Source organism: Leuresthes tenuis, unplaced genomic scaffold (assembly GCF_036924035.1).
Source record: "Leuresthes tenuis unplaced genomic scaffold, fLeuTen1.0.hap1 SCAF_18, whole genome shotgun sequence".
NCBI classification, from domain to species: domain Eukaryota; kingdom Metazoa; phylum Chordata; class Actinopteri; order Atheriniformes; family Atherinopsidae; genus Leuresthes; species Leuresthes tenuis.
In genome coordinates, this window is record NW_027325372.1 from 19520583 (window position 1) to 19548349 (window position 27767).

Genomic DNA, 27767 nt, shown 5'->3' on the forward strand with positions numbered 1-27767 from the left:
AAAGAAAGAAAAATAATGTATTAACGAGGGATTTTAAGTTTCTTTAATTGCCAAATCTACAGTTGGCCGCTGTGCAGAAATTCTAACTTTGGTTTACTCTAGTAATAGGTCTGCAGACGTCAATCATTAGAGGAATCAGTCCACTAACGCCAAAACTGGAGGCATCTTCTTAACTCCAAGCATAAATAAATAGGGTCGGGCTTCGTTATGGTGCCCTCTCATTGGATTGGACTAAATCCTAGGCCCCAGGAGCCATAGGGTGCAGCTTTCAACCACATTCTAAATCCAAGAGACTGCTATTTTAGGCCTTTAAGTTGATGTCATTTCTGTCCTCTGGACAGCCAAATTTAAATGTCTACCTCTGAGGCTTTTGTGACACAGCTTGCCACATCTAAAAGGTCTCATTCAATAATTATAAATGATTAAATCTCTATGTGAATATGTCTAATAGGTCCAGATCTTGAAGGTTTCGTCTCCAAGATCTTTCGCGGGTCTTCCCCTTTGAGAAGACGCTGCTCCCTTTGCATATTATTCTTTGTTTAAGTAACTGACTGGACAGTACTGACGCGTTACATTTTCCAACATTACCCAATCACTGTCCAGTCCTAAGAGACGAGGAGAACGGTCAAATACTTCCAACAATGACATATATCAGGGATCATTTCAGGGATGATTTTAGAGCTGATTTCCTAAAACTTTCTATTTGTCTATAAATTCATCTGATCAGCATTAGCCAGTGAAGCTGGAAAGAGAGCCTGAAAAGCACTGATCATTTCAATCAGTCCCAATGATGACCTGAGCTCATTTTGATTCTATCAAGGTTTGGCATCTTCTTTACACAGTTTTCCTCGCCGATCGTGACATGTGAAACTCCACAGAGCCAAACGGAGACAAGGGTCAATCTAAACAAGCAAAAAAACGAAGTAGCGTAAAAACAGGAAAATGAGTCTAATAAGAATGAATCATGCAGCCTCTACAGCGCTCTGAGCATTGTCTCAGCAACAACATTCAGGGGGTTCACTCTAACTCATATTTCAGAAATGCACAGCAAGAATTCCATTAATCCTGTGCAAATATCAACCCAAGAGTATTCTTTTTTTGTCTCTCTTAAATAACAAAGCATAGAGGTAGACTTTCTTCTTTGTAAAACTTCACGGACTAAAACCTCTGCTCAGTGACTATGAGTACATTCATAAAGAGCTAAATGAGGTAGGTATGGAGCAGAGGATACAAGATTTCAAGAAGTGAGAAATTCCCTGAGATGAATACCAAAGGAGAGCTGACAGAGAGAACCGAGAGCCACAGAGAGTCGGGAAGGGAAATATGGCTCTTTTTAAACTGATTATCAATATTTGGAGGTCCACTCAGCTGTATACACAACAGAGATGTGTTCTGGAGAAAGTGAAGATGAAGAAAAGACTCTATAGTTTTAATTTCCCCTTCGTTTCAGCATGCTCTCTGTCCTCTCTGAACGCGCCTCCTTCTCAATGTTTCATTCTCTCACCTCCATTTCCTTCACTAAACAAAAAAACTGCAAAAAGGACAAATGGAGGGAGAGAATGCAAAAATAGATTTTTTTTTCTTCTTCTTTTTTTCTTTTTCAGAACTTGAGGATGCGGTTATTTCCAAAATCAACGACCACAATGACTCCATCGGGCGTCACGGCCACACCAGAGGGGCGGTCCATCTGTCCGAAGCCGCTCCCCTGCGTGCCAAATTTGCATAAGAAGTTTCCGTTAGCCTCGAATATTTGGATTCTGTGGTTGCGGGAGTCAGCCACAACGATGCGGTTCTCTTGGTCCACGGCGACACCCTGGGGCCGCAGAAACTGCCCGTTACCGGTGCCTTCGGAGCCCAGGAAGCGAGCCGACTGACAGTCGGGCCGGATGACCAGGAGCCGGTGGTTGTTGAAGTCAGTCACCACCAGGTGGTCTTCGTGGTTAAAGGCCACTCCTCTGGGAGAGTCAAAGTGTTTCCACAGGGCCCCTTCAAAGCCATATTTGTTGAGGAAAGAGCCGTCAGGGGCAAAGAGCTGCACGCGGTGGTTCCTGGTGTCGGAGACCAGGATTTTACCCTCAGAGTTGACAGCCACATCCCAGGGATAGTTGAACTGCCCGTTCTTGGTGCCCTTTTCCCCAAACTTCAGCAGGAACTGGCCCTCAAAAGTAAACACCTGTCAGACAGAGCAAATGTGTCAAAGCCCGACATGTTTACACGAGGAGTGTAGAAGAGTCAGCATGAGGAACTATGCATTCACCAACGTATAAACTTTTTTTTTTTGAAGGAAACTTTTCCCAGGCTTTTGTAAAGTAGTCAATTTTTCCCGGCAATATTCCAAATTCAAAATATTCCGCTTTTAAAATAGCTAAGCAGGGATGTGTTGATCATGCAGAAGTGGGTTTTCATACCTGCACACGGTGATTGTCCTTATCAGCCACAACGATTCGTCTTTGACTGTCACACGCAACCCCAGCGGGACGGTCAAACTGACCGGGCCTAGAACCCAGGGAGCCAAATTTATGGTGGAAGGTACCGCAAGGCTTGAATATCTGTGGAAAGAAACTCTGCTCACCAATTTGCTTTCAAGACAGACAGCTGACAGCAGAGCCCTCAGTAAGAACCAGCACTGTAAGCTGGAATGCTCTCGGTTAACCGCAGTAAACAAACTGCTCTGCGTGGTCAGAACAGAATCCTGCATGTTGCAGGTTGTAAACACAGATAATTCTTCCACTAAGGAGAGGATTACACTAATATTATTAGTACTGCCACTTAAGCACACTTGTGTGGGGCAAGCTGTAAAGTTTACGTCAGTGAAGCCATAATATTTACGACTGTTCCATTAGATTATGTTCCGCATTCATTTCTCCATTTTATCATAAAATTAATTTTTAAACTGAGACCTGAAGGTGAATATAGTGCACACAAGCCAGAGTGGATGATACAGATGATATTTATCCATAGAAAAATAAATGATATTCAGTTAGGCTCTGCTGCTCTGTAGAGAACTCTAAACATTCTTTGCCGTTGCTTGATAGTAGACAGAAAAAGAAGGACTGTGCTCGACCTGTATGCGGTTGTTGCTGCGATCAGCCACCACCACGTATCCCTCCTTGTCCACGCTGATGCCCCAGGGACGACACAGCTGCCCATCTCCCTCCCCTTCACATCCAAAGGATGACACCTGGGAGCCGAGGGACCCATAGCTCCTGCCCGACTTCACCATCACCTTGAAGGGACTGCCCTGGATGTGCTGGTTAGACACCAACACAGACACGAGGTGCTCCCCCTCAGTTTTAGGGAGGTAGCTGACGGTGTAGGAGCCATTCTGGTGATCTGTTACCTCCACTGCGGACAGATTGCCATCTGCGACTGACATGACCAGTGCGGACAGTGCATCCCCACCAGAAAGACGTGGTTCGCCATCGTGATCATATCCTATTACGGAGAAGGAGGCTGGCTTGCCACGAAGCGCGGTTTTCAGACCCTCACCGTGAGCTTTGGTTACAGGGGCAAAGGCTCCGCTGCTGATCAGGCCCATGGACTGAATGGCTATGTACAGCGCCTGTGTGAACACGTACAGAGTGAGTTGAGTTTTAGTATCACCAAGGTCACTAGTTTTTTGATTAGTTTAAATGGTGCCAGTACCCACCTGGTCTGGAGGAGTGAACATGAAGCGGTCGTCCTCTTGTGGCTGCAGCAGGCCCCGGAGGGCCTTGAGTTCGTGGATCTGGGTGAGCATTCTCTCTCTGGCCAGCAGCACATCGAGGTGGTGGCCTTCATCCAGTACCTGGCTGACAGCAGCAATCGTGCTATCTAATTTGGTCAGACTCTGGTGGAGTTTCTCCACCTGCAGGTACAAAGACTTGGCTTTCACCTGACGGATTTTCTCCACCTGGAAAAAGACAGAATATGACTCAATGGGAGGAAAACCTGAACACATGCAACTGTCATTGTAAGAACTGTTCAACAGCTAGAGAATTCAACTCATGGCAGATTGCACTTAGATGATCCATGGATCACATAACACTTTGACATGAAATGAAAAAAAAACAACACACACAGGTTTAAAGCAGTGCCATCATCTTTGCAGTGTGTGGTTTCTACTATAAATGGAAGAAGTAAAACCGAATGCAGAGTAATGCGTCACAGCTCTTGGAATCCAACAGGGAACTACAGCCACTCCGCCCTCTAGGTGGCAGCAATGTGCGAAGCAGTTCAATTCACTTTGGGAAGGAAAACAAAAGCTTTTGACTTGCAAACAGCTGCCAGCACAATTGCGACAAATGTTTTAGTGTGTCGGCATTAAAAGCGTTCTTACAGCATGTAGATTAAATGAAAAAAAAAGGGGAGGTTGAAGTGGTTGTTACAAGAAGCCGTCACCACTCTGACATTAGTTAAAACATTAAAGCTAACCATAAGCTTTTGCTCAAGATTATTTACAGAGCACAGAGAGCATATTTCTTCATGTCTTCAGTCTTGGCTTTAACAAAAGCGTCAGAGTCCAGCCTTAAAAACTAGTTAGAATCTGCTCATCGTTAAAAGGAATGGGAAAATAAATGGCACATTTGTGTTTCTGAGAAGCCAGATCAGGTTACAGTAAAGTCACTGTGTATAAAGCCTTAAAGAGTGGGATACAACCCGAGGCACAGAGGCTGGGCTCTCACCTCCCATCAACCAACAAAAAGAGTCCAACACAATAGGAGACTGCCTCCATGGTTAGGGAGGGACTCTGAAAGAAACAAAGAGTCCAGAAGAGAAGGCGCTGACCTGCAATTTGCATCTGTGAGACTAGAGTTACACTTTATGGTTGGTGAGAACAAAGACTGGAGCCTTCTGACGGACACACTAGTTTTAGATCCTCAGCTGGGTGAAAGAATGGCCGTGTTGGTGTGCATTTCAGAGTCCCAGAGAACAGACGGAACAAGAGCGAGAGAAAGCGATTGGTGTTCTGCGCTGTAAGCACTACTTTAAAATGACTACTTCCTCGGCCAGCACAACTTTGGGCTACTGATTCACACAACAGCAAATATGAGACACGCCCAGACAAACGTTGACCAGCGTGTTACACTTAACCTACAAGTCTAGTTGTAGCCCGTGCTGTGCCTGTCCCGGCTGTGAATCTCTATAGCTTGTTATACAATGCTGACTCACAGAGGAGCAGCTTAATCGGTTTCAACTCCCCATTTCTCTGACACCACAAGCGGTCATCAAAACAGCAACGGGAAACTACAGCAATCATTTTCAGTATCCAGACTGACTCAGAGGCTGTTTAATTTAGCTTGCAAGTTCTTACCTCCTGAGCTGAGGATGTACCAGTCGGAAATGACAATTACTCCTAAAATACTGGGAATGTTCTTCCTTCAGTCCAGGTCACAGTGCTGGCAAACACACATGGATTGTGCTTAAAATCCTGGTTAGTGCCAGAAAAACCCAAATTAACTCTACCAATTCTGCCAAGAAGAGTAGTCATATATTCACCCAGCATTTTGAACCTTGACCAGACTCCTTTGGTAAGCTTCAACAAGCTTCTGGCAGAACTGTAAGGGACAACAAACGCATTAGCCGAGCTACATTTAACGTGGCTCGCAAAAGCATTCGCTCTCTGGCATTTTTCCTATTTTGCCTCTATACAATCTGAAATTCCACCTTCTTAAAAAAAAAAAAGAATCTTTTGGTAAGAGCAGTAAACCACTTAAATCATCTCAGGACAGTTGGCTCTGCTCAAATAGAATCCTGATTTTCATAACTGCAGTCAACTGACAAATTCCCCATTTAAGTAACTTTAGGACAATGTCTTAATTCAGCTGTGCTTAGATGGATGACAATTTCCCACAGAAGAAGAAGAAGCCAAGGAGAAAAACACAGTCCACAGCACCAAAGCGTCAGACATACCTCACTAAATAACTCAATTCTGCTCCTCTGCATGAAAAGCCCGTGGCAAGGACGGTTGTCTATTCAAATGAGCAAATCGAGCTGTAACTGTGCTCTATTCGAGACACGGCATCCTGGAAAACATCCCACAAGACACTTACGCCGTTACATCTACACACCACTAAACCCACAATGTCAGCAGGCCATTCGAAAGCACACAATAGGACGGCTTTAAACCGCTTTTGGCTGTTTGGTGCGAAGAAGCTAAAGGTGAAACACAGTGGCATAACCAGGGAGTCTCCTTAGCTATGAAAAGAGATTGTAATCTCTTTATTTGGTCAGGGATGAAAAGTAACTCTTGTAGTGGTGGAAATGGGATTAAAGGGGAGACGCGTGTAAAGTTAAAAGCCTCTGTGTGACATCCACAGCCACACCTACAAAACAGAATCCTCCTTTGTTTGTGTCTCAACAAGAGAAGCTGCAGCACAGCAGCAACAGGCGTATGCACAAAATACAGAAATACGTTAGGAATAAAAGAACCACTGTATGCAACCCTAAACAGGATCCAATTTATCCGTTTATTCATTTGTTTTTTAAGTGTTCCTCCTCTGTACTCTCCAGCAGTTCTAGAGGAATCAGAGTTAAACGTGAAGTCCGTGGTGGAGAGTAAAGATGAAGGGAACCAGAACAGTTGCCAGCAGGGCCTGTTCTGTTCAAGCAAGTCAGACTCACACCCCTGTGTCCTTATGCAAGAAGGACGAGACGTGGTCCTGTAGCCTGACCCCAATAAGCTGAGCACAGTTCTCCGTTGGTGCCTTACAGGTGCACATCTAGATGTTAAAGCGTTTTGCTGCCAGGTGTGGGTTGCTGTCGGCCGTGTTAGCACTGTTGTTGTTTCTTAAGCTGGTGCTACATCCTCTTTGTTCTTACAAAAAGGTTGTTGTCAGCCCCTCCAGGCTTTAGTCAGCTCCAGCTAACTTTAAACCAATCAAATTTCGGTCAACTGAAGGCGTCGTCGCCTAAGCCTGTGTGTTGTTATCTTTTTGGAAGGCGCAGGCCTGTCATCTGTGTTGAAAAAAAAAAGTCTCTGCAGCTGGATCCCTCAGTGAACGGCCGTATAAGAAGCACAGGCTGTATGGTGTTTGAAGGCACGGGAAAAATAAACTTGCTACCTGTACTTCCAGCCTTCTCCTCGTGAGAAAGGGCAGCGGACTGTTGTGGTAAGGGATGTCCAGGTGGAGGTGGCGCAGTCAACTAGCGGTGCAAATAATAGGAGGAATATGAGCAAGAGGTGGAAGAAGGACTGATTAATCCTGTTGAGTTGTTGATTCGGATCATTCACTCAGTTTTGGTCCTCCGAGGCTGGGAGTTGGGCTCTTTGTGGCCAGAGATGCTTTTTTTTTTTTTTTTTCTCCAGGCTTGTAGGTTTTCCTTTAATGTTTGTAACAGTATGGGACACTGGTCTGTTACGATATCATTAATCCTGCTGTGAAGGGAATGATTAAAAACATTTAGATCAAGCTAAAAAACATTTGGGTCAAGCTAAAAAAAAAACTGACAGAGCAAAATATTAACATTTTTCTTATCAAATTTCAGTGTCATGCCCACATAGCTTGTTTTTTAAGTTTGTGTGCCTTATAAGAACAAGGATATGCATGTAGTATACTCTTAGACCACTGACATTCTATGTTGTTATGGGATTGGGAACATTTATCCAGAGGTTACGGGGCCTCAGGAATGAGGGTTTAGAGCATAATGTACAAATGTACTACATCTGTTACTTTGTTATACAACTGTGTGCTGTGCAGTGACAAATTAAATGAAACTCAAATTACTCATTCAACACATCTACACCTGATGATGTGATTGGGGCATTAATTGGGACTAAAGAACTTCTAATAGAGAGGAAACATGTCTTTTCCTCCAAGCACTGACACAGACAGCGTAGAATAACCATTTAGAGGGCGTTAGGAATTACACATATTCCCCCCAACTACATACGCTAACTAAGGACATGGAGGATTGGTATCCAGCTGATGTCTTCTTTATTTTGACAGGGCGAGAGACTATTGAAAAAGCCCTTTGATGCATGCATCAAGTGAACTTTTGGACACTTTTTAGACACATTTGGAAGGAAGGCAAGCAGCCAAAAAATTGACTTGGAATATCAAATCTTCCAACATCTGGAAAAAAAAACCAACAAAAAAAAGTCTCTTCTCCCAGATTGTCCAAATTAGTCAGATCTGCTGCTCAAATGTGAACATTAAAGAGCTTTACGATTGGTTTTGACAAAGAGAATATTAGGCAGCTTGGATACACAGCCTAAAGCTTGCTAATCTAAAGAAAGACAACATAATTGTTAGAAAGACAGAGCGGAATCAAAGACATTTGGCAAATTCTTGATATGTGCCAAGAAGCTTATGAGCTGCTCCCCTAAGCTCCCTCGTGTGGTGCATAAGAGAGCTCCTAATCTCCACAACATGCTGGTGAGAGCAGACCTTCCCCCTCCACCGTGATCACATTTTTCCTCTAGCTTTGTCCCCTGTGGAAATTAGCAATATGGTCATCCTTAACAATGCCATTTCACAAGCAAAAAAATGACTCATTCCGTGTTACTTTTTACAGTTTAAGTGGTCTGGAACTGCTTTGTCAACATCTGTTGCTGTGCCCGTGCTCCGCCATCGCATTCTGTTACCATAAAGACAAAAGAAATGACTGAAAAAAAAAACAACAAATGGAGAAAGACACTAGTCTCAGACACATTTGGCTTCACATCTGCTCCTCAGCAGGAGGCCAGTCTTTCATTTGATGTGTAGCCCACTCTGAAGCTAGTGAGATGGCAGAGTGGAAAACCTTCCCGTCATGGAAGCGCTCACGAGTTCAGAGTTTCAGAATGTAAACCACAGACGATTGGTTATTATTGGAATAAATCATTTGTATATCATGTGTATACAGCCATTTTATTTTTGGACCCTAAAAATAGGATTGGTAGTAGCTTACCTTCCACAAAAGCTCACACTCCCTCTCCTCCAGCGCTTTCTTGTGTCTCAGGACAAGGGCCTTCACTTCAGTCTGCACCACCTTGGCCTTGATCTCCACCTGCTCTGCCATGGCCTGGACCTTCTCCATGCTTAGCTGAGAACACACGACACAACGGGGCGACAATCACTATGCGGCAAACACTCCGACAGAGCTGGAACAATCGGTATTACAAATAAATCCAAAAAAATCCACTGGTCATGAATACAGACGGAAAGTGTGGCAAAGGATCGGACAGGAAACGCCAGATTGCTCAAAAGGGACACAGATGACCTCCAGCAACAGGAAGCAGAAGATGAGGAAACATTAAAATAAAGGACACTGTATGAAACATCTTCCTGGCAAGTCTATGCAAAAATCACATGCTCATTGTTTCTAGTCTATTCCTTTGTTACATTTGGTGGTTTATGTCAAGGAGGAAAGGAAATGTGGGTCAGGAATAGGAAGTTACTTCACACTGCACAAAATGATAAACGTCCCGCTGGATCTGAACAATTTCCATTTGTCTTATTCAGAGTCTGCACCCTTGGATCTGTGAGAACACTGCCTTTGAAGACGTTTTTCCACTCACACAGCTGTGGGAGCACTAAAAGTGAGCACTGAAAAGTGTCAGGTTTAAAATGAATTGTTTTTCACCAAATTGTGACGAGTGTATTTTATAAAAGGCAAAAACTGTAAAAAAAAAAAAAAAAAAAAATTAAAAAAAGATTTGGCCAACTAAATACAAAAAAAGATCACATTGGTATCAAATTTCCTGTGTTATCAAAACACATCAGTCAATACAATGCTTTATGTGCAAAGATACTTTTGGTGTCATTTCACAGGATGGTAATAAATAATCCGGCTTGACAGAGTCGACACAATGACATGAAAGGACAGATTTTATTACTACCTGCAGCACTAAAAAGCCGAGGTATCAAAATAAAGGTCTGAGCATTTACAACACACAATTTGGGCCAAATTGTCACCCTCTCCCCACTGAGTTTTATCAGGCTTTTCCTCTGGCGCTTTCTGGAAGGTCGCAGGGTGAACTGGACCTCACAGGCACGAAGGGGAGGTGGGATAAGGCTTCCTTTGTGATATCTGCGACAAAGATCAAAGGTCGCCTAAACCTCTATAGGTCGTGATCCGCAATCCCTGTCTTAAGACACATGCGGCCCACCCCCATTGCACCTCCACAAGAACAAAGCCTGTCAGCAGGGCCCTTTTCTTTCTGGCAAGGCCATTTGAAATGGCCAGCTAAAGGAACAACTAAATCAGGCCTCCAGAGACAAAACAGCAGGAAAGGAAATCTGGAGGAATCGGGGGAGGGCCACCATCAATTAATGGAAGAAGGAGCCATGGTGAAATCTAAAATCCAACACCTTTTCAGGCGCTTGTTATATTCTTTCTTCTCTGATCTTTTTCTTCCTGAACCAGCTCCTGCCATCTCTAACACGGTCACACATCATATTCTGTCTCGTCTTCATCATTTGTCTTTTGCTCCCAGTCTCTGTGTCTCCATCATCTTCCGCATTTCTCTCCGCACTCCCAGAGGAGCACAGCTTGGAGCACAAAGAGACCAACCAACCAATCAAAGCCCAGAAGCAAAGAGCTCTGACCAACCAGGAGGTCACAAGTCCAGGGTCAGGGGTCAGGAGAGATAATGGGTGTAGAGTGGGCGGAAATTTCCTACCTCAAGGGACAGGAGCGTGTGTGTAACGTGTATATCTGTGTGTGTGTTTACATATTATCTGGCGTCAGCGTTTACTCCGGCGGTGACCTGGACAAAAGTGGACAAACACACACACCAAAGAGCACGAGGTATCAGCAGATGGCAGGCGGTGCGTCTTCTGACTCAACAGCACGCATTTCGGAGCTTTTCATTTAATCGAACAAGCATGTTGCTGCGATTCCAAATGTGTGCCGAGGGACCCGATTTTAACGTTAAACTAAGTTTACAACACTTGGCCTGGAGATGGGAACGTCCGTGTTGCCATATCTTGGAATTTCTGAACAATTCAAAAGCACCAAGAGTGACATAATCATCCAGCCATGAGATACAAAGTATGACCCAGGCAGTCAAAGGTCAAGTTAAGAAATGGATAGGAGAGGCACATGCCTCATCAAGGAGACAGTACATGCCAGAATGTCATATGACCTCAGTGGAAAAGCTTGTGTTTCATGTTTTGGGTGAGTATTTGCCAAGGTCACAACATTGCCCCACCTTCCAGGCAAATTAGGTAACATTAATGTGTCTGACCCATCTCAGTTAGTTGCGTTTGATGGATAGATTCTAAACTTATGTTTGTTAGAAAACTGCAAAGATGACCTTATTTTTTATTGACCTATTAGTCAGAGAATAGGTAGAATAGAGCTAAAGTAAAACTTCAAACAAAATGGAACTGCGAAATAAAGCTTGGATTCAAATTCCTTTTCCTTTGAATAAATCTCAACCTCATCCTATTAGGAATCTGAAAATGGATGGGATTCATGATTTCATGACTGCCTCTCAATGAATTTCAAGATGCCGACCGCAGTTTTTGCACCAAATTGTAGAGTTAAAAAAAACGGAAACGCTTGAATGCGACACGTTTTCGAGCCTTCAAACCTTCCCATTTGACTGAGTGAAAGTCTCAAACAGGTCTGTCACAATCGTGAAATCTGAGGCGACTTTATAGCTGTCACGCAAATAACTGCAATTAAAGGTTTTATTGTCTCCCTCTGTTGAATTTAAGTGTCACTCTGGAATTTCGGAAATGTCAGCGGGGGGAGGAACGGGGAAGAAAAGCAGAGACGGAGGCAGTTGATTGGACAAATTCAAATATTTAATTTGGCTGAAAACCACCATTTTAAGTCACCGTCGTAGTTTTAGGTTTAGCATCCAAATCAACGCGCTGCAGCCTGGCAGCTACTAAAAACATTAATGGGAGTGACACAGAAGATGTTGCTAAAATATAGTGTCACGTAAATATGAGTAGAACTGTAAATTCATACGAATATTCCTAAAAAGTTTGTTGGTAGACAAACACGCTGACAGCATAACCAAATTTGACGCAGTGATCAAAATCAATAGCGAACAATATGAAAAATAACACAGCGACAACAACAGAAACTCCTTTTCCTTTAAAAAATAATCCCTTTCTGCAGTTGTCATTCCTTCCGAGTGACGGTGGTGTCATGCTCTCGTTGTCAGCAAACACTAGTTTGATTTGTAGCATCATATTCGCTGTTCGACAAGAAACACCCCCCCCCCCACATCAGTCAGCAGAAGGTCAAAGATCACTGCAGCACCAGTCAGTCTCATGATTCTAAATTTTAATTCATACGCGGTGAAAGATGCATTCAGTGGCTTTACTGAAACAAAAACACTAACAAGCTGTACACGCATTCACATATTAGGCAATCAAATTTGTCGCTTGAGCCACTATTAGATTTATATAATAACATCATAGATGTAATGAGGCAAATGTAATCAAAAAGTACTTTAGTGGAGGTGGAGCTCAGCGTGGCAGGCTGCCACTTATTATTGCCTTTTACTACTGATTCAGAATTCAGAAACCATTTGCTTTGCTTTGTCTGATATTAAAGAAATGTCAGGTCTCTGGTGGATTTTTGATCAATTCATTCCAGGGACACCCCAGACATCTCAAACTTATTTGGGTTTACAATCTTTATGCTTCACACTCAGCATCAACCACAAGCCCCTGCTGGTTTACATTCTGTGTGTGTAAATGAGGAGGCTGGGGGGGGGTACTATCAGGCAATAATACAGTTGTTACATAACTAGTCCTAACACACAAAGAACAAACAGGAACTGGCTGCCTGCCATTTAGACTTTATAAAAAGACTACATTAATCTATTTAAAAGTTCGGTGTTTAAGCAATGATTATTAAATTGTTCCGCCCTAAGGTCAGTGAGATAAAATGCAACTCATATGACTGTTGTGAAAAAGTCAGTGCATGACAAGCTGCTTCTGAAACTACCAGCCTTTTCCCACCCCTGCGTCGCTGATGAAATTGGGCCGTCAAAGAAGCTGCAACCTCCACAATAATAATGTAAATGAAGGGAGGTGACGTGTATGCTCGAGCAAGAGCGAGAGGTGGGGGTGAAAAGGGGAAGGGCAAAGTCTTCCACTTCTTCAAAAGAGGAGTGGAGTTTTCCTTTCTCTAAAATCCTTTAAATACCTCACCTACCCTCCCCCATCCTCCGCTCCACTCCCCCTCCCCTTTGACCCTGAGCCCTGCCCCTGCCAGAATTCAACCCATGCGACCCACCCCTTTTCAAGGGCCAGCTGGACACCTCTAACCCCAGGCTTCCCAGCAGCCACGGACTGGTCACTCTCAAACCGGTTTAAGCTGATCAGCTCTAATAGCTGGGAGCAGCTCTGTGCTGCCGAGACACAGCTGCTCTCCCTGGTCTCTACTTAGTCTTTTCTAAAAGATGGATGATGATGTATTCACAGGCTTTAATCATCATAAACAGAGTCTTGATCCAAGAGGGAGATGAGTCGGGATGATTTACTTTAAAATCATGAAGTTTATCTGGCTTCGCTCTATCGAACTGACTGTATTTAGTTTCAACACACTGCTTTAGAAGTGTTACATTTTGAATGTTCCCGTTTGAGTTTCTGTCTCACCTGCACTGCCTGTCGTCCCTGCTGCGCATCTGCCAGCAGCTGGATGGTGATGGCCCGGCAGTCCTGCAAAGCATCCTGCAGGTAAACTGAAGTGTGGCCCATGTGACGGCCCAAGCTGCACTCCCTGCAGATAGGCACCGAGCAGGTTTCACAGAAGAACAAAACCACCTGAGAAACACAAGCGGACAAATTAGGTTTGCTCTCGGAATAGTAGAAATTGAAATGCCACCTGGTGGCGCAGGCATAAAGAAAAGTCCTTTTGCAGACCACGCGTTGATCACTGACCAAGAAAAGATCACATCATAAACAGAACAGAAAGACACCCAACTGAGCTTAAAACCAAAACACAGGGACCCTCAAACCTAAAAAGATGGCCCCCACTCGCAAAGTGGAAAAACATATAAATGTATAAATTAGTGAGTGAAGTATCAGTCTATCCCAAAGACAAAGCAAATTAAAACTTATTAAAGAGAAAAGACTACAATTGACTAAACAAACAAGTCCTCCACATGTCGATGTTCACGTCAATATGATCAATGTTCATTCTGGGCAATCTGAACATTTTAGGGATGCATGTTGAAAAGTCCTTTTAAGATAAGAAACTGAAATAAGTTTTGAAAACGGGTGCGTCACTTTAGGCATGAAACATGAAAGGCACGTATGTAGCATCAGGCCATAATGGATGACGTGCTATATTTCAAGCTAAAAACAGTTGAGAATGTCTTGGAATAGACACGCATTTATATGACAAGGTACGAGGGTTGTACAAGGTAAATTAAGTAAAAACAGCGCTGACCAAACCCTCCCCCCCGTCCCTCAGGACAGGAAGGAAAAATGTCATTTAACCTTTGCTGCTAAAAATGGAGCTTTGCTCTAAAGGCCCCATGTCTGAATTCTGATTGGCTGTAATGGAAGGTTAATTAAATATGCACTGTGCATCATATCCCAAAGAGACACCGGATCAATGGCCTCCAATAGCGGGAGAACTGAGTGGATGGAGAGGGGCCTGCAATCAATCCATCAATATTGGCGGTTCCCTTGGGGAGCAGCCTAATCTAATGAGTCCCTCACACACACACCTCCCTCTTTTATTTGACTTCCTCCTCCTTTCTGCCTTTGGCTCAACCTCCTCTTTGGATCTTTCCCCCCCCCTTACTGTCGCTCCTTCTGCTGAGCTTTGGCCTCAACTACAGTCTCTGCACCATCCTGTCACTCATTGCCCTCCTCTGCTCTGCCTTCCTGTCCCATCCCTCCCCCGCCGACATCTCCTGAATTCAACAGGGAGAGGGGGCACACAAAAGGGAGGAATGCAGCTGGGTTGGAGCAGAAGAGGAAGGTGATGGACATGCAGATTGATGGTGCAAAATGGTAGGATGAATTCTGATGGGGGACACACGCACTATATAGCCCTATGTATATATATATATATATATATATATATATATATATATATATATATATATATAAAAACAGCTGCAGGTCTGAGATCAGCAGCTGTCAGAACATGAAATGAAGGTGGGCCAACTTGTTGAATGATTTATTCTAATTGCCATTTCTACTAACAAGATAATAATAGGAACAACCAACAGGTTTAGAATTTCACATAAAGATGGATGTATGTTGAGCTAAAATTGGTCGAGGGTTGGTTTAATTCAGGCCTTCTGCGCCACTCAAAGCACAAAATATCAAACACTCAAAAGGGTAAATGAACCAACTGACAGTTAAATCTCAATTAAACGGAACATCCATTTTTCCCATAAGATTTTATGCGACCCATCCAGAAATCAATAATAGTTCATGAGAGTGTCATCTCCTGTTTAGAGTCACTGCTTGCGTGTGCGGAAGCGCGACCGCCTGAGAAACAGGATGGTCGAGAAGGCCGTTTAGGAGTCCCGTTTCACGAACCAGATCCTCTGACAAACAACTACAGATGCCTTCAGTGATACCTGCTGCTTATGTGTCATCAACAGCACACCAGAACCTGAGGTGGAACACACCCCTGCACACTCACGAGGTTGCAGGTTACATAACACAGAGACACCTTAGAATACCGGTCAATATTATTGACTGGCACAGGATACACGCGCTTCCTCTTTCAAGGAAAGAGTCCCGTTTCTTCTTTGCTGAAATGTACATGTTAGCCTCATGTTATATCCAAGTTCTGCCTCTCAGGTTGAATTAAAGAAAAAATAAAACCGGGGTTGGTGATACGAGAGACTAAGCAAATATTTTTTGGAAGGGGGGCGGATATAGATTTTTCAGATGCGCGACTCCTGTTTATACCCATGTTTATACGCCGGACACCCTGACACAGACAAAAGGACCCAGCAGACACTCGTCTTTTGCAGAAATGGAAAAAAACTCAAAAGAGATGGTGAGCAGGTGTGGTGACGTGCTAACAAAGGTTGTAAATTCCACAGGAAACACCCTGAACAGGACGCCTTCAGGCACAAACGATTCTCCTGCACCATCGCACTTAACAAAGTAGCAAAAAAAAAAAGTAAAACTACACGCTGGAGTTGTGGTGTAGAACCACAAACAGCAGAAAGGCAAGCTGGATGTGCATTTTGTGCTGAAATCAACACGGCACCACCGGCTGCAGAGCTCTGAGCAGCAGGGCTCCACCAAGCTGGGGGGGGGTGAGTTATTGGATTTCATTAGCGCACCGGATGCTTCTCATTCTCCCTCCCGTCGTACAGCACGGCTCCATTCTTACTTTTCTCATCTACATCATAAAAATTTAAAAACAAAAGACTGAAAGAACTGCAGAGTGTTGCTGAATGTTTTGCTTTCTTTCCCTCTTTTTTTTGCTGACACTTTACCTTTTATTAAAGGAAATCGAGTAAAAACTAAAAAACATAAATTGCTAATTTCTATCCAGAATACCAACAAAAATATTTACTTCCAGCTATACCTTTATCAGCAAATATGAATCATTTGTTCATAGTTACATAAATAAACAACAGAAAGTGTGTCCTCTAGCGTAATTCATTTGTTAATTTGATCAAACAAAATCTATAAATAGAGCAGGGCTCCAACGACAGCACGTGATGAGAAACGCTCTGATTCATTCATTCATTTCATTCAGAAGTTACAGCATCAAAATGCAGACATGCACAGTTGAGTCGAGCCATGGTTACAGCTTGGCTTGGTCCTTTAAGTGGACCGCCACCCTTGTATGTATGTGAAGTATATCGGCGCCACGGCGCTGCAGACTGTGTCAGAGAACGGCCCAAACATCCCGTCACTTCTGACTTTCTCTGTAGCAGCTCATGCTACATGCAAGGAGAGCCGAATTCACTGCTCAGACCCGTCTTTAAGTCACCTGGATGGTGATTTTGTCTGATTGATTTGACTTTATAAGAGCAGAGTGACAGTCTGGAAATGATTTAAGTTGAACTAATGCCATTTGGGTTTTTTTTTCCGAATGTAAACATGCTTGTGGGGATCTTGAAAATAGGAAAAGTGTGATTGTTGTGAGCTGCCTGGCTTTGTGTTCACACAGCAGCAGGATCAGCCCCTTTTCCTCCCTCCCATCCTCCCCTCAGAGGTACTGCGAACTGGGGGAGAGGGCACCAACTCCACTAGCCATTAAAACCACTCCATGCAGCATTTGCTGCCTGCGTGCACAGCCGAGTGGGGGGAAGGGACGAGGGCCATGTAATGTCACACTGTGGTGCCAGAAAAACCAGAGCGGCTCTGTGAAGTGCTAAAACAGGTTCAATAAAGGAGAATCCAGGAGAGGCAACTTTATCTGGTCAGCAACGCTGTGCAGTGGCTCGAGCTTAAAAACGCTTTCTCTACCAAGGCAGCGAAAAGTCATACGTTTAAGAGTGCCAAGAAGAGTCTCAATAACCGTATTCAGTGTTTTCAGAAAGAAACTTAGAAGCAAAGCCTCCAATAAGAAGCCTTTTATATCCAATCCTTTTATTGAATTATTTTTCTAAATAAACCCCTCTGTCGATCACCCCTGCTGATGATTTCATTTTATTTTGTAAACTGTGTCCGTGATTCAGGCTGTGAGCTCTTTCATTAGCTGCCTTTCAACAGACAGAAACAAGATGGGTCAGAAAGGTACGGACGCCAACAAAGAAACACATTTCTGAAGGCTGATGTCAGCTCTTAGCATATCTGGCAGCTTCCCACTTTTTTTAAAATGAGTTCCTTCTAAAACAATGACAAAGATCTTGCTAAAATCAAACCATAATTCAAATTAATAAACCACAATTAAAACGACTACATCTGCAGACCGTACAGTAACCCATGCTGTAGTTGTTCTTTTAAAAGAACAACCACAACAACACGCTCCTACTCGTTTAAGGAAAATGCAGATCGGACGGATTTGAATTTTCTTTTTCATTTTTCTTAGCTGGTCAAATTTTGGCAGCCACATCAGTAAGACTCCAGTATTTGATGAATGCGTAACTCAAACGCATCCCCCTTTTCAACACTTCAGGCGGACGCAGGTGTCTCAAGGCTCGAAATGAACAAAACTTTCCCACTTTCAGTGGAAACTCTTATTATTAAGTGGTGGGAAAAAAAAAGCTACACCAGCTGCAGGAGTGTGTTTCCCGCACTGCCAAACCTACCACGGCAAGAGGGGGTTGTTAAAACCAACCAGCACCTCTTTCGTTATCCGCTAGTGAGGAAGTGATCGATTTAGTAAGTCAAGCTAGTTTACAGAGGAAGGATCAGCAAAATGTCTCCACTAATGAGAGGCTAAAGAGTCAGCACCAGCCCTAAGACAGTCTGGTATGTTCAGGGTGAGTAATCTGAGGAATGCCTGATCCCAATATTCTCAGACAAACCCGGAAAACCACCAGACAAAAGGGCTTTTTTTTAAAAAAAAAAAAATTACAGACACCTACTCTCACCTTTTCCACAAATTCTCCACATCTTGTTCAGACATCTTCTTACCCTCCCTCTTTCTCTCTCACTGCCATTTTTCTTTCTCCTTCTTGACTACTGCTCCGCCCTCTTGAGGCAAACCCCGTTGGCTCGTTGCCACCGGACACTCCTGCCGATGTTTTGAAAGTCTGCCAGATACAGCATGGGGAGGGGCGGTGGCTGTAAGCCGGCGCTCTGATTGGGCAGCTCCGCAAGTGAAGGAAAACAAACTAGAGTCAGCTGGTCGCTCTCCTTAGACAGCGAGCGTGCAAGTGGCTCTTTGAGAAAAACATAGATATAAATGACAGCGAAGGAAAGGGTGGGACTTCAGCGACAGAGGCCCGATGGAGGGAAGAAGACGGGAGAGAAAAAACAAAAACAAAATCAAAGCTTGGTTCATGAATCAATCAGTTGGAGAAGCTGTGTGAATGAAATGTGGAGCAGCTGGGACGCAACAAATGTGCACGTGTGTGTACAATTGTTCCAAATGAGAGCAACAAAGCTGCTCTCTCTTGTCAGACAACTAAACACGTCAGTAATTACGATTAAAAAAAAAAATCTGCTCATTGAGACTTTTAGGCACTTTATGACATTTTCTGCTCTAACAAAATCCTGCTATCTAGAACCACACTTTCTCATGTGGTCAAAAAAGTCGGTCATTAACTCAATTCCCTTCCAGTATATGTATACTGGGACAAAGACGGCGGTCCATTCAACCAGCCAATTCGAACCCTAACCGTGGCTCGACTCCATTTGGCACGTAACCACGCTAGCTGTGCATTTAGATAGCATAGTAAACAACCCAAATGCTTAATGCTCCTCAGCTCAATTAAGCGCTACACAGTCAGAGATGGTAGTCCTGAACTGGCCAAATTTTCTAAACAGAACAGTGGTACAGCTATGTACAGGCACTAGATTCCAGGTCACCCACATTGTTTTAGGTGTGAAGCGTCTCCAACTCTTGTGCTTGACATATTTAAGTCTCGACTCATTCAACGTTTGTATTTGTAGTTAAAAAAAGAAAAAAAAGTGGGCGCAATCAAATAGACACAGTACTTACGCTAACGTCACCTTAGGGAAGTTCTTCATGTTTTGAAACCTCTTAAAACATATCTTTACTTACTTACACAAACTAACAAACCTTTAGGCTTTCTTTAAGCAGCAATGGTAGTCAAAAGAGAGCAATGGGAACAGCACCAGTGGATTATTCCAGCTGCTAAGAACTCTGAAAGGCCTTCCAAAGCTTGTAATGTGTACCAAAACTTCCAGCGGACAAACTGTATCTGGGAGCTGTGCAGTGTCCCTCACGCAGGGCAGAGAGCTTTAAAGTTAAATGTGTTAATAGCACAATTCTTTTGAGTGAGGTCAAATAATGGCCAATTAAAAGCCCATTTGGGCCCAACCGCTGAGAAGGAAGCTGCACAGGTTCCAGTTTTTGAATGGGGTTTAAATCCTGTTGTCAAAGGGAATGTGATAAATGCCTTCCTTTAAAACCATAAAATTTATATGGACAAAAGTCCTCAAATGGACATCAAAGCTAGGACACACACACACGTACACTTCCCTTTAGCCTACATGAAACGCGCAGGAAACAAGGAATGCTCTCTAATTACTGGGCACATGTTGCACATTAAAACCCTGGAAGTCCAACTTCATATAATCGAACTCTGCTGCCTGTGTGGAGGAGAAATCCTCTTCAGGGGATAACTACCTACAGATGGAAGATGCTCTTGCAAAAGAAAAACGCTGCCGCCACACACTCACACAGTTGCATCCAGGAGTGATGAAACGTAATCACTAGTCCCTTAACAGCAACAGCTGCTAAATCATGCTGGAGATTTTCTGTATCTGCGACGTCCTTCGTCTCTGACACAGAACAGACGGGCCGAGAGTGCTGATGAGAAAGGCAGGAGTCGACAGAGGAAATACCCAGTATGTGTTATGTGTGCGCGAGAGGGAGAAGGGGAAAGAGAACCCAGGAGGTATAAACTCAAGTTACAGGAATTCCTCTGGACTTGTATCAGCGTCAGTGTTGGGTTAGGTTTCCTTGCAAACATTCTCCACAAGTGACCTCCAAGGAGGGGGGAGTAAAACAGGGGTTCACAAAGCCAAGCAAGCATGTGTTCCAAGCGATAACCCTTTACTACAGAACAGGACAATAGAGCTGTAAAATATACAAATAAAAAGCCAGAAAAGTAGAAATTTGAAACAACCCGCCGCAACATTCTTAGACCTCCCAGGAGAACCAAGCATCTGACTGTCCTTCGTACGTTAACGTCACACAAACCGGGCCCTTCAGGAGATACAAAAGCATTAGAGGGCCATCAAACTGATTAGTTCAACTTCAGATCATCCCTAAAGCACAACACATTTCTGCCACCCCCCCCATTGCCCAGCAACCACTTTCTGTCCGCTCTCAGACCGCTCCAGTAGCCCCCCACCCCTTCAACATGAACACCAGTTGTGAGTGTGTGTGTGTGTGTGTGTGTGTTGCTGTGAAGTCATGCATGTGTGCAGCCATGCACGTAACCAGGGCGAGAACAATTCAATCTAAAGAGCGGAGTGACATTTCGTAGGATTAACATATCATTAGCAGTCTCTCAAACGGGGCCCGTAATGCATTTGTATGTAGGAGCGTGACATCACAGCGAGCAGAGGGCGCTCCTTTGATGTAATCCAATTTTCTATTTTAAACTTCACGCACAGCGTGGGACACCCTACATGCTTGCAATCCAGATGAGAAAAAAGTGGCATCAGCGCTGCTTAGGTAGGCCTGCGCACACTCTTCAGCACATATACCCTGCGTGTTCTTATCAGCTTGGAGCCGACTCCCTTTGCCACTGATAAGACACCGAGGAGTCTTATCTTCCACCTGAAATTCTTCCTTTCAGTGGCCGTTTCTTTTTTTTTGTCTCCATCAGTTGGGAAGCAACAAGGTTCTACGGTTTCTTCATTTTCTGTGCTTCAACGACCCTCATTTGAATCAGCAATAAGTTAGGTTCAAATTTACAGATGTACAATTTCTATGTGTGTGCACAGCTTTGGGAGAAACTCAAGCCACAGCAAGTAAGCTCTACAGTCATTCCACAGCCTTCGTCTCTCTCAGTCTGCGAAAGATCAGGTTAAATATGAAGTTTCTCAATCAATATTAATGAGGATAGGTCATAGAGTCTTCTGCAAATCTGTTTTACATTCAAACCCACCCATTTTGTCCATTCCCTGTTGCTGTTTTTCTTCACGATCCTTTCTGACTGTGGCGATGTAAACATGTATGTCAGACATGACATACGAGCAGTTTGTCACAATTATCAGAAGCAGTGGAGAAGTAACAAAAGACAGTCAGCAAGAAAGCATTCGTGTTGTTATACACCATATGGCTTCAATTGTCAAAACAGCCCTTTTGATTTCAAACGAAGAAGACATGGCTGTAGATAATAACATCAATTATTTGCCCACCAGATGCTAAACAAACACGCACAATAACAAGGTCTTGAAAACCACGAGTGTCCAAATAGAACGCAGTCAATGCTAATGCCATTACTTACGCCCGTGTTAAATCTTGTTCCACTCCTCTACAGACCAGGACCATTGTCTAAGACTTATAAGCCATTGTGGGCTGATGAGATCCTCTTCAACAGGTTAACCAAGTTGGCTTTTTAATTGACCCCTCGCTGGATGCGTTTCGCCTTTAATCTCTGCCAAGCAAAACCAGACTGAACGTCCGCTCTTGGACAACAGCACACATAAAACATCTGTTATTCACGCCTGTCACAGTTGTTAAAATAACCGACTAATTGAAATTATTGGAGCCAACTGCAATCGTTTTGCATGATCAACAGAGTGGCCTAAATGAAACTGACCACAATGTTATGTCTTTCAGCATTTTCTGAAGCACGAGCAGAGATGGTGGAGGCTGCACAGCCATCAGCCACAAATCATACAGAGTGAGAAAAATGTGCCATTGGAACCAATTATATGGTGAAACTGATTAATCTGTCCACCTCTAATTTTAAGCCAAATAACCAGAGGAGAGCCCAATCATTTAGGGCAGATTTGTCACAAAGGAAAAAAAAAAAGGTGAGGATTAAAGGCAACTATATCACAAAATGGCAACCAAACTGTTCATCGTAAGAATTTCCCATTTTTTTGGGGTGGTAGCATCTTGGGATCTGTCAACACTATTAATTTCTGATTGCCTTTGAAAGACCAAGCAACCTACAACACCACATACTCCTCTCATAATGGAACGGGGGCCAAAACACTTCAAGCCGGCCTTGAAGAACCAGCCCAGACAAAAGCGTGCACGCCGCCTCGTGCCCCCGTTGAGAGTCGCACTTGAGAACCCTTTAAAGGCTACAGCTGATGGCCAGCTGAATGCATGCCTCGTGTGATTTTCCTGAGCATACCATGGACTTTATTACAAAACACAATGCAGAAATAATACATTAAAGAAAAAGAAAAGAAACCAATAAGCTAATCTTCTGACATTCCGACGACTTGAAATTGGAATGTAACTGGCTGCTATGACAAACAAAAACAAGTCAAGGCTGGTTTTTAACCAGCAGAATGACGAAGCATACGGGGAATTTTAATATATGATGGACTTAGAGCTGGGTGATGGAGAATGGCTCTGCTTTCTCAATGCTCGCAGGTAAAGAAAGACTCGCCCTCTCCTGTGTCATTCCCTCCCCCAGGCCAGAAGAACTGCGAGTGATTGAGGGGGAAATGAGGCCCTTACTGGAAAACTGAACCTGCCTATTTACTGGCAGTGGAATGGGGGGGTGGGGGGTGTATGGGGGTTGGGGGTCACACAACAAAAAAGAAAAAAAAAGGAGAGAAACGTGAAGATTTTTTGTGCGTTTTTAAAATATTTTTGTCACAATTTGACCAATCAAAGTCTTGACAAATGAAAGAAGAATCCCTCATTTGGAGGTTTTGTTTTACTCCGATTCGTTGGGGTCTAACAAACGCTAACTCTGAAACCTTGTTAAACTAATAACAAACATCTGTCTGACCGAGTGAAGGAGTGACGAGCCACACCACAAAGCAAAAGAAGTGACGAGACCCCGTGTTTTCAATTGGACCACTTCAGCATCACCTCCGTTGCCCGTGTCCTGAGATGAAAGCTCATTCACATCTCCCCCCACCACTACAAAATCCCCTGGCTTCCTTATCAACGCTAGTTGGCGAACTTCAAGAAATTCCACCAATCAAAAGACACTTTAGCCAGATCCACACGTTCTCAGGAGGAGGCTTCCCCTTGGAGAAAGGTCTCCCTTACAAATCATTTGGAGTTTTAAAGTGTTTCCACTAGTGCTGGGCAATGTAGCAAAAAGTCATATCACGATATCATTACGATAACTTTTAGCATCCTCTTGAAGCCCTTATACTCCACTGTGCTTATTGGTAGCATGTCTTTTGCAATACAATAAGCTACTGCATTTGTAATAGCACGTTAGACCTTTTGTCACATGGCATGGCGCTGGATAAAGCAGACTCTATGGGCTCCTGTTGCTGCTGCACAGGCGTTGTTATTGGGGGAAGATTAGCACTTTGTGAAAAAAAAGTTTGCACTCTCCGTGCTCAAACGATTGGCGCTGCTTCAAGTGATGAAGAAGATTAGTTGTATTCCCTGTCTTTGTCGGAACATGTGCCTGACATAATTGGCAGTGCACAGTACTCTGTTTCGTGTTGGACTTCAAAAAAATCTAAATACCTCCACACCCTTCTTATCAACAATGTCATCAACAATGTCAGCCCTTACGCCCTGGGCTGTGTTTTCTGTCGTTTCTTCTGAGGGAGCACTTTTTTTTTTTTTTTTTTTAAATACGGCTGCAGCAACACAAACAAATATGCCACGGATAGCTGCTGGCATGGCTCTATTCCAGCAAAGTGATTGGTTCAGCGCCGCACAACTCTCGTTGTCATCGGCAATTTGTATTGTCTCTCAAAAGATGGACGAATGTAATCTATCAAAAAGTGTATCAACCATTTTTCATATCTCTATCGAGGAAAAGTTATTCCTCGATAGCTATCATTATAATCACCCAGCCCCAGTTTCTCCGATTGTCTTTTTTTTTCTCTTTGATGTTCGTTTACAGTTATGACAACTAGCCTACTTCTTCTACTGAATTACAACAACAAGCTGTGTAGTCTGTGACACCCCCGTCTTGTAACATTAAGCAGCCTACTCTATTAGTTTCAAACCAGTTATTGGAGACACGTCTAACTTGCTTTTTTTGGCACTATTTAAAGATCACCTCGTTTGTTTCGTTACTGAGTGGAAACACGTCTAATGTCAGTCTGTAACCGCTGTGGCACAAGAACACATAGCTTTAAAATCTTGAAACATAGCTATTTTACACCACAATTAGCAAGTATGGTGATGATATCTAAGGTGCAAGTAGAAATACACTTAACTACCAGGTCACAATTAAGATGTGCAGTTTTATGAAGCCACACCTATTTTAACTTCTGAGTTATACCTCTACTCACATGCAGGCAGTAAGTCATTGTGGGCACCGCAAGCTTGTTTTTCGAAAGTTCTGTTAGCAATGAATGGCATCCTGCTGGGTCGGCAGTGTTTAAATGCAGGCCCAGGCAGTAAGGCGCACACATGCTACTGTAACTTAAAAGATTGATAAGTATCCGCAATCTGCTCTTGGTTACGTGGAAAACTTAACACTGCTTTGAGTTCTGCAGTAGATTAATTGACTGACTTACTACAACGTGCTGCCACTATATTCTCTGGAGGAATTAGGTGAGCAGACTTGGACAAACATTTAATGACGAGCAACTCAGTCAAAAGAGCGACCATGTAGGAGTCTTTAGCAGGACGAAGGACTTCGAGCTCCTCAACAGAAACCAGAAGTATTGCAAATATGGCATTCCAAGACCTCCTACTAATGCTATTTGTTATTCTTCCTGACCAGATGACTAAACCAAGAAAAGAAAAAAAGGTTTCCTGCTTTACAGGCCTTTGTAGCTTGCTTTGCCTACAGCAGTGGGGGAAAAAAACAAAAACCTTTTGAATTCTAACTTGTCATTTCCATTATCAGAAAAAGATAGGTCTTCACAAAATGTCCATGGACAGGACTTCTAACACTCGCAGAAACATGTGTGCAGTTACTACAGGGGCCTCTCTCTGCCTTGAATGGGTGGTGTGGTACAGATTAACCAGACTCTGCGTGCGTCGTTGCCCTATAAGCGTGTATGTGCACATAAGGCCTTTGTGTGTGCGTGTGTGTGAAAATCCAGCTCAACACGCGTGCCTGTTCCTCTCCAGGGAACTAGGTGAAGAGCCACTCAGCTCCCTTTGAAACTAAGGCCATATGGCTCGCAGTATGGTTCTATACTACACACATAATGCTATTACACTATGGGAGCATCTGTGGATGTATGTGTGGGACTAATGCAGAAGGTTTAGATTCCACAGCACAAAAAACACACCCTAAGTAATAGCATTTGGGAATGGATTGACCCCCCCCCCGCCGCCTTCAGTTTCAACAGTTTGTAATGTGAGTAAAGTTCTGTGCTCTACTCACCTCGCTTTCATGGTGCTGGCAGAAACTCATGCGGTCCTGGAACAGAGACAGCAGGGCGAAGTTGTTCTGCAGGGACTGGGCGAGGGACACGGACACCCCCGACTGGCCTGCGTTGCTGTTGACCCGGCCAAGGTGGAGGCTCTCTCCCAGGCGCTCAATGAAGTGGTCCTTGGTCAGCCGGACCCGCTGGTGCGCCCGCACACAGTTGTCACAGAGGTACTCCTGGCAGTCAAGGCAGTGGGATGTAGCTGGGTTCTCCTCATCACAGGAGCTGCACTGAGGCTCTCCTATGCTGTGCGGGTGCAGCAGGCCTCCATGCGGGTGATGGAAAGCAGAGGAGCCCCCAACTAACCCTCCTCGGTGATGGTGGAGGCCGTTCTTGTTTTGGATCTGATCTTCTGAGCTGACCACCACATCCAGCAGGTTGCTGAAGAGGAAGTTAGAGGAAGGCAGGGAGTCCACCCCGGCCTCTGAGATGGAGAACTTCTGGTCGCAGGTGGGGCACCGCAGCTTGAGCGGGTCACTGGGACTGCGCTGTCCCTCCAGGCATTGCCTGCAGAAGGTGTGCAGGCAGGGCAGGACGAGGAGCCTCTTTGAGGTCTGGCTGGAGGACGACGAGTTATGCGAGGAAGACGATGAGGTAGAGGAGCTGGAGGAAATGGGAGCTGAGGAGCCGCACAGCTCCTTGCAGAGCGGGCACGTCTGCAGGTCCGAGTCTGGAAACGAAGCCATCTGCAGCGAAACAAGGCTCAGTTCACAACACGCGCAGGAATGAGGTTGAGGCATTCAAATGAGGATATATCAGCCCGTTGTGTTACACAGAGGATAATGTGGCATTTGAAGTAGATTCATGGGGCATTTACAGTCAGATCACCTGGGAAATGCTGCTAGTTGGTTCTGAGTTTTAAATCTATATCATACAGTTTTGTCGAATATAAAACAAAGAGGTAGTCAGTGCTGGTTAAACGGTTAATTAATCATAGTTACAAACATAAGTAAAAACGAGATTTGTTGCGCTCAACTCGGTGGTTCAAGAAAATAATCCGCGTCCCTGTCTACTGTAAAATGACACGACTCTTAGGTTAGGTGTCCGATTGTGTTTTATTAAATAAACCCGAAAACGGAGAGACACTGGTTCGGCGTTGAAGTACTGGAAGCTTCCTCTATCCTCCCCCACAGACCAGGCAACATGATTTCAACGCTACCTAGCAGCACCTAGACTAGCGACACAGAATTCATACTTTCCCTGCTCTCCACTTTAGGAAAAACCAGTACAACCAAACGAGCCTAAAGTCCACCATGGGGGTCCGTTCATGCAGCGTCGGGCGCAGCCAACGGTCGTTTGGAAGTCGCAGCGAGAGCCTTGGACCGAGAGACCGTGAATTATTCATCAAAGCAGCGACCTTATAGTGCGCCTTGGGTCACCTATATGTCAAATAACAACCACAGCGTGCCTCTGACAAAGCCAAAACATCTGACAGGATGTTTATCCCTTGCCTCTGAGGGTGAATTCATCGGTCCACTTCATGGAGAGGCCGCTTCCAGCTCTCCTTCCCCGTTCAGTCCGTGGCTCTCTGCGTGGAGGAATGCGCAGGGTTTTTCCTCCCAGGCAGGATAGCAACAACCAAAACAAAAATGGTGTCTTTGCAACAGGAAAATTTCGGTTAATTACGCCGCCTCCTTTGAGTTGTCGTTCTTCGCTGCTTAACAATCACACGAACATTATATTAAGTCATCTCACGAGCGCGTGTTGCACGGGCTTCGGCCCCTCGAGCCGTTCTTATCTGGATGAGGAAAAAATGGACCT

General features: G+C 44.1%; 1 protein-coding gene across 2 annotated transcripts; it reads right to left on the minus strand.

Moving 5' to 3' along the window:
• trim71 (tripartite motif containing 71, E3 ubiquitin protein ligase) lies at nt 1–27744 on the minus strand. Of its 2 annotated transcripts, XM_072370510.1 has the most exons (8): nt 27458–27744; nt 25961–26692; nt 13530–13697; nt 8872–9006; nt 3650–3892; nt 3065–3562; nt 2409–2549; nt 1–2173 (listed from the first exon to the last, which is right to left on the minus strand). In XM_072370510.1, the coding sequence occupies exons 1-8, from the start codon at nt 27473–27475 to the stop codon at nt 1601–1603; spliced, it is 2508 nt and encodes an 835-aa protein (XP_072226611.1). In that variant the 5' UTR covers nt 27476–27744; the 3' UTR covers nt 1–1600. The 2 variants fall into 2 exon arrangements, with proteins under 2 accessions (XP_072226611.1, XP_072226610.1); XM_072370509.1 differs by lacking the exon at nt 27458–27744 and having other exon boundaries at nt 25961–27447.
• Between the last annotated feature and the right edge of the window lie 23 nt (nt 27745–27767).

Coding starts and splice junctions, on each gene's coding strand:
- trim71 (XM_072370509.1), bottom strand. CDS start 26,746: ATGCCTCAACCTCATTCCTGCGCGTGTTGTGAACTGAGCCTTGTTTCG. Junction 3,563..3,649: donor TGTTCACTCCTCCAGACCAG/GTGGGTACTGGC, acceptor GTGTTCACACAG/GCGCTGTACATAGCCATTCA. Junction 2,174..2,408: donor AGGACAATCACCGTGTGCAG/GTATGAAAACCC, acceptor TCTGTCTGACAG/GTGTTTACTTTTGAGGGCCA.